Below are 13339 nucleotides of genomic sequence, written 5' to 3' on the forward strand. Positions count from 1 at the left end.
AGGACAAAACACAGACTCAGGATAGGAGGTATACTTGTGAGCGGTGTGAGGAGGTCATGTGCGAGTGTGTGCTGTTTAAGGCCTTTTATTAGTTAATGTCTATTTTTAAAGGACCAGTACACAGACCCGGGTAATTTTCCTCCTTCATTATTTTCATATGGTGTGAGATCTTCCCAGAGAAGTAAGAATAAATAAAACCAGGGGCTCACCTCACTGTAGCGATTACTGGGGATCTTGATGCTCGTCTTCCTCACCTCCATGTCCACAACCAGACCTTTCACCACCGGCAGCGTGTACTGGTAGTTACGGAAGTCCTGTGACACAAAAAAACATAGTGAAGACAGAAAAATACTTCATTTAATTAGATGTGTGCAGGTTAACTGAAATAACAACAAACAAGGCACTTTAAAGCATTACATCCCTGTTTACATACCCACCATACAGCAGGGCTCTTCAACCTTTAAAATAATAAGTGAGCTCAGGAAGGGGAAAAACAAAGCACTTACCGCCAGCAGGTTCATGATGGTGTGACCGGTCTCTCCGAAGAGAGGCTTTCTGAAGCGAACGCTGAACAGCGGACAGGGATAAACTGCAAAACAAAAGGTTTACTGATGGGTAACAGCACAAGAGAATCTCTTTCTTCTACACATTTAGTTTTCATGGACTCGTACGTTTGCCAATTTAGAAACACTTTCACTGCTTATTTCATTACACATTCACCTAACAGGTGAAAAATCCCTGGTTCGATTCCAGGAGGAGACAAATCCCTTTGGAGTTAAGTCAAGAATCTGCCCCCAAAACCTGCCAAATCAACCACGTGGCACTACCTGCTGTGACGAATTGGGGAGCAGCCGAAAATAGCTGCTTCTTTATTTCATTAGTGCCCAGGGGCTTTTTGTTCTGTAGGTTTTTCCAGGTATTTTAACGTTGCATAACTTGCATTTTCTCATTCCCTCGTTTTTTTTTTGTTTTTTGTTTTTTTGGTCTTCTTCATCCATAAATGCAAATGAGCCGAACAACAGACACCACACATCACACACAGTGAACAACTCCTGCTGTTTTTCTAATCCACAAGTGAAAATTACAGCTGCTTTTTTTTTTTTCTCCCTTCAGCAACTAAAGCTTCTTAGATGACTATTTTTAGCCTTATCTCTGCAAACAGCTGGGGAAAAAGAAATGTCACTATAAACTCTCATTAGCAATAACATTAAAAAAATAAAATAAAATCTAAGCCTCAATCTGCACTTTGTGCTAACGAGTCTCTCAGCCTTCTGCTGGTCAGCCCTTGAGGTAAGAGGTGAGAGCTTGGAGAAGAGCACCATTTGTGTGGGGGGTTAATTTCACAGTAATGCAAACGTTTTGTGTTTAAGAGCTTCGACTGCATGCGGCTGTGTAAATGTATTCTATCTGTGCTCGCTGGATGCAGACAAGAGGCTTAACGGAGCCGGGCGGTGCTCGGCTCTGGCAGGTCTGGCTGTGAGAGAAGAAGATTTGGAGAAGAGGAGCCTCTCAGATAAAACCTCTCACAAGATTTCCTGCTTCATGTGGGAAGCCACGAGAAATGGTCGCAGGATGATATGAAGTTAGCTGACATGGTAAGTTCTCTAGATATTTATATTTTACCATTAAAAAAAAAAAAAAAAAAAATCATCAGGCCACTCACACACTTAATCATAATGTTTCCAGCAACCTCGGTGATGGCTAAGCTAATCTTTTTTGTTTTTAAGTATTTTAGAGTAACATCAGTTTTGTTTTAATACCTTCCTCTCTTGTTCTGATGGAGGTCTCTACCTCTTAAAGGGGACTTCTTCCTTCACATCATTGCCAAGTGCTGCTCATAAGAGATCATCTTTCTCTCCAATATTGTGGAGTGTTTACCTTATTATATAAAGCACCTTGAGGTGGCTGATGTTGTGAAGCAGAGCTATAGAAATAAAACAGAGCTGAACTAATGTGCCCAGTAGGCTAACAGCAACTCTAGAGAACAGAGAATCACATATAAACCACATTAAATCTCCCACAGACTGATTAAAGTTTGCAACCTATATCAGAAACACATCAAGTCATTTAACAGAAACATCTGTTAAATGGAAGGAATAAACGGACTTCATTCAGTGATATGAGCATTCTCCCTTTGCTGTCCATAAATTAATATTTCGGGTTAGTATCTTGAAATTTCAACTTAACTCAAAATCAGTTTACTCAAAAATAACTTGAAATTTTGAGATAACTCAATAACTTTTGGAAATAAAACAAGCTTCCATAATACCCACATTTCTCTATACTGAGATTTTGCAGGCATGCGACCACTAACCACATGACATTAACTTGTCTGTCATTTTGGATGTTTGACAATGATAGCGACAATGTAAGATCCAATCAATAAGGCCCCAGGTACACAGGCCTACAGACCAATCAGTGACCTGCCCAGCAAACACCTGTCACTTGGGAAAAATGTGTAATCCTCAAATAGCTGACAAAAACCTCCTTGTGATTGCTGCAGTTGTAGTTTGAATGGAAGTGATTGAGTAGTTTAAAATCACAATGAAAAGTGTAACTCAGACTGCAAACGGAGAGCGTTTGCTTCAAAGTAAAAAGTTGTGCCTCAGCGCTGCAGCCAACATGTTTCAACAGACATACTTTTATTTTGAAGGCGAAACTTCTCCATTTCCACTTTGCATTCCACTTAATTAAGTTGGGCTAGTAGTTACCAAGTATTTACAAACAAACACGAGCAACCTGCTAGCACTCAAAGCAATCTCTAGGAGGTTTTTGGTGCAGTACATTCTTTGCAATAAATTTCACCCAACAAGAACCAGAAACCTCAGGGAACCACTGCCAATCAGTCAGGGAATGGCAGACAGCTCTTGAGCAACATGGGCATGATGTCATATGAAAAACCTCAATAGGGAAACATGTTTGTCCACAGGCGTATTATTGAGAAACTATTGAAGTTATTAGAGAAAAGCTAAAAAGAAACAAAAAGAATTTCATGCCTTTGGAAATGAAAATAGTGTTTACTGGTTAAAAAAAATTTTAAAAAAGCATTTCTGTTGTCTAAAGTTGCCTACACACTGCGTTTTTAACGGTCTTACGTGTTCACAGCACCCTGTGTGACTTAGTTCTGATAAACTTGGTTAGAACATCAAGTTTGATGCGTGCAGACTGAACAATAATGATACCTGCTGAACTGGAGTTAAAACATATGGCTACTATTAGTCTCTGTGTTACAGCCTCCCTGACATGGTCAAGATAACAGCTGGAAGACACATCCTCACAAACAAACTTCTGCTGCCACAACTCAGTGAGACTTTCTTCTTTGAACAAACCTTTTTGTTGGGCATCTTTTCCTTCCATACACTTCATTTGAGATTTTGCATTAATCATTGAGACATTTTATGCTGCCTTTCTGTCTGTTGGTTAGTAGACAGAAGTCGCAGCAATGACTTTTGTCAATGTGAGTTGATCATCCTTAGTTTCTGACTCTGTCACTGGCTCTCCTTTGAGCTTCACTCACTGTGCCACACAGGATTGCTGTCTGGAGACACAGCCATAGATCCCACCATCCATTTGCCTGAAGCAGCCCAGAAGACACCTGTACCTTCAGTATTTGTGCGAGGCACTTCTAGCTTTGTCCACAATGTACAAACAAAATCAAGTAAGAAAATAGTGATGAATCCTGGTTTTGTGGGTAAAAGAAATGTGCATGAAATGTAAGGACAGATTTGAAAATGAGGTCCAAACTCTTAGGGATGAGCAAGCAATTCTGTGACTGTTTTTAAACTGCTGTTCTTCAAGCCAAATTAATTTTCTTTCCGCGCATATAAAACTAAATATGAACTTCAACTCTTTAGCAACATGTCTGAATGCCATTAAAGCAACAGAATCACATCATTATTACTTCTTAATCACTGCGATGGCACAGTATGGAGCCTCATTCTTCTCAACTCACATCGGTACTCTGCTCCCAGCCGCAGCATGAGGCGGATGGGGAAGACTTTAGCCCAGGGTGTCTCCCATTTCTGGATGAGGATGCCGAAGAGGTAGGGCGGGTTGGGCAGCAGCAGGTCCTGCAGTGACTGGAAGGAGGGGCTGATGTAAAGGAAGCCGCCGTGCTCCTTGCTGCCCAGGAAGCTTTGCGTGAAGAACGAGTGACTCAGGTGGCTCAGCACGTTACCTTAAAAGAGGAAGAAGGAGGGGAGGGAGAGGGAGAGGGGTTAGTGATACAGAAGATGCAAGGAGGTGGAAGAGGAAGGGTTGGTAAAATTAGACAGGAAAGGCACAGCAGGGAGAAAATAGAAGAGTAATGTAATAGGCATTTGGGAGCAATATAATAAAAAGCAGAGAATGCAAAAAGCAGGGAATTGAAAAAGATGAGAGGAAGAAAAAAAATTACGTAAGAAAATGAGCACAAATGAAAAGCTAAGAAGTAAAAAGCTCTCGTCCTGTGAAAGGGGAGACAGATATGAAAGGCTCAGGGATTACTCAGTGTGGATAAGCAGCCTTGCTTAGTCTGTATTAAGTTCTACAACAGTGACTCGCCTGCTTGCTCTACAACTTAATTTTGCCCATAAAAGGTTCATGTCTCTAATTATCTGTGGGATAGATCAATGCCTTTAAATGGCACATAACACAATAACCCTAATGACAAGAAAAAGCTCAGCAGTTGGGACTTGCTAAAGGCAGCACTTCTTAGAGGCCTGATGGACGCTGACTTAATCAAGACCGACACACACAATATGGCTCCCATCCACGAGCCTGAAACTGCTCCAGTGTGACTATGAAAAAGGAAACAGCCTGAGGGGAGCGAGCATTCAAAGTCAGACGATATTAGCTGGTTTTGCTCCGCAACATACGGAGGTTAAAAAACAAAACAAAAAAACGATGCATGGCAAGTGCTGGTGAGGAGTCATGCCTGGAGGGAGGCGACCTGACAGCTGGACGCTAATGCTTGGACCATTTTTTATGAAACAGACACAGCAGTGTTGGGCTGTAACCTGATTTCCAAATAAAGCCCGACTACATGCACCTGTGGTCTCTGTGAAACAAAAAGTAGAGCTCAGACATTTTCCCCTTGTGCATTGCATTTAGAGTTTGCTCATTTTTAACTGAACAGGCCCCCGACTGAGACCAGAGGGCTCACCTGTGGACCTCCAGACAGAACCACTAATGACTGGGCCCACGGCGGAGGTGGACTAATTTCACAGAGAGCCTCCTGGTGGAGCTGCTGGTGTTGTTCTTACCACTGAGGGCCTCCTGGTAGAGCTGCACAAAGTGGGTGAAGATGTCTTTAGGGATTGTCTTCTCATCTGGCAGACACTGGAGCAAAATGACAACCTCCGCCTGGCCGACAGCGTGCATGCCTTTAGTCGTCACGTACCAGCACTTCCTGTTTACGTCTGTTGGGTAAGAGGGCAGAAAACGTGTCAGGGCGTAGTTACATTAGAGGTCTCTTTAAGAAAAGGATTTAATGTGTTTTTACAGGAATAAAAAGCCATTAAAAAAATCTCAACAACCACCACACACGGTCAAACAGAACAACATATTCAAAACACTTTTTACAAACAACACAAGTCTGACTTGAAAGCTGTCAGATTAACACAACATAAATCTGCACAAAGAAAATTTTGAATTTGCCTTTTTTGCATTTAATACTTTTTTAATCCCAAGAAGCAGGACGCTTCCTTAAAAAGAAATTCATGAAGCTGGATTTAAAATCTATGAGCAAATCATTAATATTTATTCAGGTTGTCATGGGCACATCATAGGATTAAAACAAGAGCACTGTATAGCGGGAAAATACGCCCGCTGTATTAACTGTACAGCGCTATATTAACGCTATTCGTTGTCATCAAGTTATTGAGTGGGCACCATTTTTCTATTTTTTAGTAACAATGACCTCGATCTTGACCCCAGTGACCCCATATACAATCCCAACCTTGACATCTACCATGAAGTAGAGTAAGTGTAGGCTGAAAAGTTCTCAAGTTACTGAGCAGATACTTCAATGGCGGCCTGCCCGCCCGCCCGCAATGGGTGATCATATAACATAGTCCGTCTTTCGAGAAGCGTATAAAAAAATAATAATAATGAATACATGCAGACTTAAAACTGTCATACATATGGAAGGTATTTATGAGTACCCAAAATTATGCAAAAAATGGTACACATTTCTAAATCCTAATTTTTACTGGTAGGTCATGTAACGCACATTTGTGAGTACTTTTCTCACTCTCACAGCTGTGAAAGGACACTCCCTCCATTTCTTTTTAGATGCCAAAAACTATATTAGCATAGTGGCTCTTTCAGAAATGCTCTTGTCACCTCTGAATACATGTATAATGAACATCTGTGTAACAGAGGTCCACGTCTGAATGACAAAAACTTGTTAGTTCAACAGATAGAGTAAGCGAACCAGGCACTGGAACATATTCTGTCTGAAAAAGGCTGCAAAGAACTCCTCAGGCATTTGAGCATGTTTGAGCATGGCTACTCAGTGATTCACAAGAAAAAGAACTAAAATAAGGCATCATAAAAAATGCATATAGTCCAAATATGTATTTTGCCTTTTTCCCCCCTTCTGTCATCAAAAAATTATTAATTTAGAAGCCCCACCCACCCCCCATAGCAGTGCTTTAACCACTACAGATGTAACTCACAGTTGACGAGCTTGACCATGGCAAGCAGGTTAGCGTTGAGCACGAAGACCAGCGGGTCTGGGCCTCCCTCCTCCAACTGTTGCATGAGGCCGATCTCCGATGGCCTCTCTTCCACTGCATAATCTGTAAGTGAGTTGGAGTGGAGTAGAAGAATAGACAGGTAGAGGGAGGAGTCAAGGCAAAGTTAAGATAAACGGGAAGAACGGAGAGTGAGAGACGGTGGTGTCAGAATGAGAATCAAGAGGGAGGAGGAGAAAGTTGAAGATGGTAAAATGACTACCAAATCATATTAAGCAGCTAAAAATCCTCCCAAACAATCACATATCATCACACCATTACCATGTTCAAATCCACCCTCGCTCCCCTCTTAGCAATGAGTGGTCGAAACATGAGCGGTGATATAATAAGCACAAGAGAAACGCAACATTTAAGAAGCACAAGCACAGCAGCTGACAGAGCAATGAGGAGGCAGCAGAACGGTGAGGATGAGGGCAAGCACCTGTGATGTGGCCTCCCGTACCTCCTTTGACTCCGGTGGAGATGAGAATGGGAGGGAGCCCGTCCTCCGGGATCAGGCTGAGAGAGCTGCCCACGGGGCTGCCCACCGGGGCAACAGGGGTATGGGCTGCCTGAGGGTGGAGAGGAAGGGGTGGGGGACGTGAAGTTAGATGTATTGTAGGTTATAACACACAGTGAGATGTAATAATAAGGCGACAATACTCAGGAGGACATCCATGGCTGTGACTATCGGCAGAACAGGTACAACAAGCATTAACTATAACTATATATTAATAACAGAGCACTTCTGGGTGCTGCAGCTCATATAAAACAGGTTAGATTACATATCAGCAGTGCTCTTTAATACAATACAAAACTAACATTTGAGCCATTTGGTACCTCGAGTCCTTAAATCTGCAGTGATCAATATTAACAGGTGGAGAGCATGAGTCACTTGTAAGATGAATCACAGCTTACAACTTCACCATCTACTTCACTATGACTGCTTTTACAGCACACTCGGGCCACTGTGAAATAACAGTCGAGTATCTAGCAGCTTAAAGCTGGTTGGAGGGTGAAAAGTGTAGAAATGAGAGCCACACTGATCAGGTGGACATGAAAACAACTCTTAGTGAAACACTGTTTCTCTGCTGAATGTGTAGACAGTCAACTGCTACCAACTCATTCACCTCCCTTTAAACTCTCTGCGTTGCAGCCCTACCGTTTTTGACCGCGGCTTGCGAGCCATGCCTGTTAGCATTAGCTTCATTCCAAACATAAATAAACAACATGGTAGTGGCCAAAACGCTAATGCCGAGGCTTCAAAATGACGAGTCCAGAAACCATCTGCAGCATTCACAGTGGCTACATCCCATCTTTTATATAGTCTATAAGACAAATAAGCATTATTTTGACCTGTAATTCATGCAAAGCTACTTTACCAGCCTCCAAAAATGAAAAATATCGAGCTGCAAATCAAACACAATCAGTTCCCTTTAAATTTTTATTAAAGACAACTGTCAGGGTCGATACTGGATATGATAGCTATCCTGACGTTAAGTCCCTTCGACAAGCTGAATACAAATTGATAGCATCTTATATTAAACACTCTGCACCTGCTGACCTTCTTTCAAAGTCTGTGTGACCGGTCTGTTATAAAACTACCAAAATGAATTTACTTTTGCTGCTTGAGCAATTTTGTCAGATTTGATAAAGCTCCTCCAGAGCAGCAGAGGACATCATGTAACTCGTTTCACTGGCTCCATAGTACTCTTCCCTGTGACAAGTAAAATGTAAAATTGATCGAGGGCCTTTTTCTTCTAGCCTGAACTAAACCCTCTCTCACTCTTGCCTTTTAGTCACTTTTTTTTTTGACACACTATAAGGGGTAAACCATGAAAACCGTCATGAATGCACAGCAGAATCCTTTCATGTGCTCCAGTCAAGCTAAAGGACTCATCTTCTCTTGAGAAGAATTTCTGGCAGAGAATTCATGAAGACTTGAATTCTCACATTGACTTTTCACATGTTAAAGTCTGGTTTTACGCTCATGCTCTGTCTACAAGACATATTCGGGCCTTCTGAGATTCACAGAGAGTCACTTTGTTTTGGAGGCCATGAATCATCCTGACAGCTGACACTCGATACACCAAAACCGCAGAAACAGCCAGATAAGGCTTGCTGTTCTGTTATCCGTTTAGAGACAAGCTGAGTGACCCAAGTAAAGCACATTCCAGCTTTAAGCATTTCAATCAAGTGGATTTTCTAATTCTCATAATGCAACAAGGAATGTGTCCTTTGACCTACTGCCTGTTTATCGCAGTCTGAGACCAAGCCAACAAACCACCAATACCACATAAAGAGATTTTTGTGGCTTCCATCAGCAAACTGCAGAGCAGCAAATAAGACCATACATAGCTAAACTAATAGCATTAGTTGGGGCTGCCAAGCTTACCTCAGAGGACTCAGAAGTGGAGGATTTATTGATGGCGAGTGACTGTGAAGGAGCAGAGCTGGAGGTCGGAGGTTTGGGTGACTCTGCTGCGTCACCGTTGGGTAGGACTCCGTCTGCAAACCACACCCGCCTCTGCTCTCGAGAGACAGACCCTGAATGTCAAAGACACTGTCAGATTACGGCAAAAACATCAATCGCAATTATTTTGGTCAATACTGAGATCATGATTATTTAATATGATTACACTGGTCTGCAGCCAAAATTCTTCCAAAATAAATTAAGTCACGTTTTACTAATTTTAGGGAGCTAAAACTGAAAAGGATGCTTAATTGGTTGCTTAATTAATTGGTTGACCAAAGGTTCTTAACTGAAAGCAGAAATAACTAAAATATAAATGTACGTTGACCCCTGAATTTCGGCAAAAATGGCCTAAATATGGGTGGGTGCCATTTTTCATATGGCCACACTTCCTGAACTGTCCATCCAGTTTTGATGACACTGGGCTCATGTGAATTAGTACTGTAACAAATATGAAAAGCAACTGACAAATCTCAGATCTTATATTATCTCCGTTTGACCCTTTGACCTCTACTCAGACTTTCAACTTCCTCACACCAGGAAACTTGTAATGCTTCAAAGTTAGACATTTTTAAAGCATATTAAAATATCCCATGGGTAATATCTTTCAATATGCTGTTGAAGGTACTTTAACTCATCAAACTTGCACCAGTAAAATCTATATAATCTTTCATTTCCTTTCTTGATGCCCTGCAGTGTCAAATAATTAAATAAGTTTGGTTATGGCGAGTAGCCCAGTGATGAAACCAACTTATCTATATACTATAACACTCTGGGTAATTGATAAAACTGGCATTTCTCCATAGCACAATATCCCACCCAGACAAGCGTGTTGACCTGGCCTGGCAGGCTGAACTCTAAATCAATTCAGCGCAGATTTTCTTTGGTGAACTGAGGTGGAATAACGCTGCTGTGCTTTCTTACACGGACTATGTTCTGACTTTTACACAATGAAGTTATACGTCATCATGTGAAGTGACCAAAAACAGATGAGAAAAGAGTAGAAAATGAAATATCTTACAAACTGTTTCAAATTGTAATTGTCGTATTTGGATTTAGCTCATCAAAGCCCACGAGAAATAACAGATTTTTATCTTCAGAGCATTTAAATTTTGAAAAACTGTTGACCAGTGTTACAGACACATTTAAGCCTCATCTAAGTTCACTCTTCATCCCGCTCAAAAAAACCTAAAATGATTGTTTGCTTTCATGCACCGTCTACGGACATGTGGTGATGGGAATGTTTGAGGCCGTGGCGCTTGACTTGTGGGAGGCTCTGCCTGTTCACCTGAGGTCTGCAGGTCATGTGGAATGAAAATCAGCCAAAGACCTGTCTGTTACTGTTTCAGTCTACTCTTTCGAGCTGTCTACATTTTGTCTTTTACTTCTTGTACAGCTCTTAATCATATTTTAATTATTGTGCGGTTTTTGCAACAAATCTTTTGTCTTCTTCATTTAAATTTATACTTTTGGATCTTTTTAAATTTATTTATGAAAAGCACTACAAAATTGCTCATTTGCTCAAATAAAAAAAAAAAAAAAAAAACTAGAGGATTTATTTTTAAAAGAAAAACTTTAATCAAGTGTACTGCCTTGGACTTTTAATTACATTTTTTTTTCTTTTTTTTTTTTTTTTTAAATGGATGAGTAAACTGGATAAAACCTGCCACAGCCTCATGTGGAGGTGAATGTGGACATTTAGGAAGTGGAAAAAAAACTTGGGAAAAGTTGGAGGCTGATTGCTAAAACAAGAACATAATTATGAAACAGAAAACAGCACAATAATTGGTTTACGTTAATTATCTTGTTTTTTTAAAAAAAAAAAAAATTAAAAGCCAAAATTGTCACTGAATTTTAAAATCTATTAAGTGATTAACATTTCCCCTCAGTGCTTTGGTTTAACACACACACACACACACACACACACACACACGCTAAATAAAACATCAGTATAGCAGTAAAAATATGCTCAGGACAAAGCGTCACTTTAAAGAGTTAAAAATTCTTTAGTATAGGAGTATTTTTATTCGCCATAAAGGTCGTACCCTCGTTGCCAGGCTGCTTCAGGACTCCCACGGGCACCATTACAGTGGGAGGGGGTGAGCTGAGCACCCCAGAGGCCTGAGCCTGCTGCAACGGGGGGATGGTGGAACAGTACTCGGCTGGGTTGTTGGGGTTTGGACTTTGATTGCTTGCAGCAGCCGGCGTCTCCCATTGAGCTGACAAGAGAAAATGGCACCAGTAAATGTTATGACTCCACGTGTGCTTCATAAACACAGAAATTATTTGCAGACAAAGAGAATTCTTTGAATTTAGAAGCCTTTTCCAAAGCTGGCATTTTGCCAGAGGACGAAATTCACAATTTTCCTTAATGGAGGACAGAAACTCATTAATCGGTGAACCTGGACTGACCTGCACTCGTAATTAAAGTTATTACTAATCACCTGTTCCCTTCCTGCCATGATGTGTCAAAACATCTGCTGTAAACATGATTCATTTATAAAGAAGCTGTGCCACATTACCACAGAGATAAAATCAAACTTCAGAGAAACTTTTTCTATTGAAAGAACCTTTGCACAGATGACATTTTTTATTCATTAACAAGCTCTGATCAACTTTGTTTGAGCAAAATGTCCCTTTTGCATCAAACAAAGATGGTCAAAAAGCTTTCACGTTTCTGTTTTGTCACCTTGAACCAAATTGTTTATGTTTCAATAGGTCTGCCACTTCTCCCTCATTCTGGTTATTGAACCGATCTTTATTTCTTCAGATTTATTAGATTTCTTATGTATGAAGCTGTTATTTTTGTCACGTTTGTTTTGTTTTTCCATATATTGTGTTATCTATTGTTACTTTACAACTTGCTGTAAAAAAAAAAAAAAAAAAAAAAAAAAAAAATGTTGCACGGAATATTTTGTACCACTGTCAACTGCAAATAAAGAAAATCTAAAAATGAAGAAAGTGTTTACCTGGACCCCCCCCCCCCCCCCCGAAAGCAAGCTGTTATATCTCAAATGGTTTCCCTGAGCCTAATAAATTTATCTAACGGATGAGCAGGAGATAGTCAGCTTCAGATGTCTTCACACTGGTAGAAACCCTCAGTGTAGGTTTGACGAGGGAGCTAGCAGTAAATACACCAAAAGTTTAGTTGCACGTGGGTGCAATTCAGCATCAAATGGACTTTCAAAGAGTGAGCTGCAGGTTAAAGACCAATAACATCCAATAAAACTGGGTCAGACATTCATGTTCGTTTCATGCCCATCTCAGGGCTGCAGTGAATGTGTAATGTTTCTCTGTGCAATGATGTTTTTTTTTTTTTTTTAATAATAATAATTTGCCTTTACTTTCTCCACTCACATTTTTAATTAAATCCTTGGTTGAATTTGAATGCGAGTGGTTGCCTTTCTATGTCTGCAAAGCTGTAACGAAGAAAGATGCTCACCACTTGTCAGAGCAGAGTGACAGGTGACACAGACACGAGCCTCCTTCCTGTCCATGTACATGAGCCTGCACTTCAGACTGCAACACGCCGCACAAAACACCTTAAAGAGAGACAAAAAAAAAAAAATCATTCACACCAGACTCCTATAAATAAAGAGCACACTGACCAAACCTACATGACATCTTCAACTTAATTCACTTTTAATGTAAAAATGAAAAAAGATGAAGAACTGACAGGAAGTTATCATTAAACGTGCAGCAAATGCACAGTTTGATGGATATTGATTTCGTGTACTGAGCAAGTGCTTCAATGAGCTGCACCTATGTACAAGACACTTTTGTTTCAATGGATTAGCACCTCATTATGCATCATTATCCAGTAACGTGCTTAGTAAATAATTAGACAGTGAGTGGATGACCCTTTTAATTTCAGAGCCACACAGTGCCATCATAATCTGGCTTGTGGATCTACCACTGTGGTGGAGGATGCACTGAGGTTCCCGCTGCATCTATTGTTTGCAGCCCCAGTGCAGGTGTTAGCATTACTGCAGTGCCAGCTCCTCCCCACTCAAGTGGCAAGGAGTGTGTGATTTTGTTTACCACCATGGGAAATTAAGTAGCAGTCCGGCGATTTTTCCACTGCACTGTCAGCGACCGCATCTTCGCTTTAGAGCACAGTGCAGACAACCTGCTTTGTGTGTGGGTGGCC

General features: G+C 40.8%; 1 protein-coding gene across 4 annotated transcripts in view; it reads right to left on the minus strand.

Annotated features, from left to right (window-relative positions):
- Nucleotides 1–13339, minus strand: part of zfyve9a (zinc finger, FYVE domain containing 9a) — a 42332-nt gene that overhangs the window by 8459 nt on the left and 20534 nt on the right. For 2 of the 4 annotated variants that reach the window (XM_030751167.1, XM_030751165.1), the window contains exons 5-13: nucleotides 12632–12731; nucleotides 11235–11408; nucleotides 9112–9263; nucleotides 7180–7288; nucleotides 6660–6782; nucleotides 5244–5399; nucleotides 3953–4177; nucleotides 507–589; nucleotides 210–314 (exon numbers count right to left, since the gene is read on the minus strand). In XM_030751167.1, the coding sequence (XP_030607027.1) occupies nucleotides 210–314; nucleotides 507–589; nucleotides 3953–4177; nucleotides 5244–5399; nucleotides 6660–6782; nucleotides 7180–7288; nucleotides 9112–9263; nucleotides 11235–11408; nucleotides 12632–12731 (1227 nt within the window). Of the gene's footprint in view, nucleotides 1–209; nucleotides 315–506; nucleotides 590–3952; nucleotides 4178–5243; nucleotides 5400–6659; nucleotides 6783–7158; nucleotides 7289–9111; nucleotides 9264–11234; nucleotides 11409–12631; nucleotides 12732–13339 lie in introns of all 4 variants that reach the window. The other 2 variants (XM_030751166.1, XM_030751164.1) reach the window with 1 other exon arrangement.

This window comes from Archocentrus centrarchus, chromosome 17, assembly GCF_007364275.1.
Source record: "Archocentrus centrarchus isolate MPI-CPG fArcCen1 chromosome 17, fArcCen1, whole genome shotgun sequence".
NCBI lineage: Eukaryota > Metazoa > Chordata > Actinopteri > Cichliformes > Cichlidae > Archocentrus > Archocentrus centrarchus.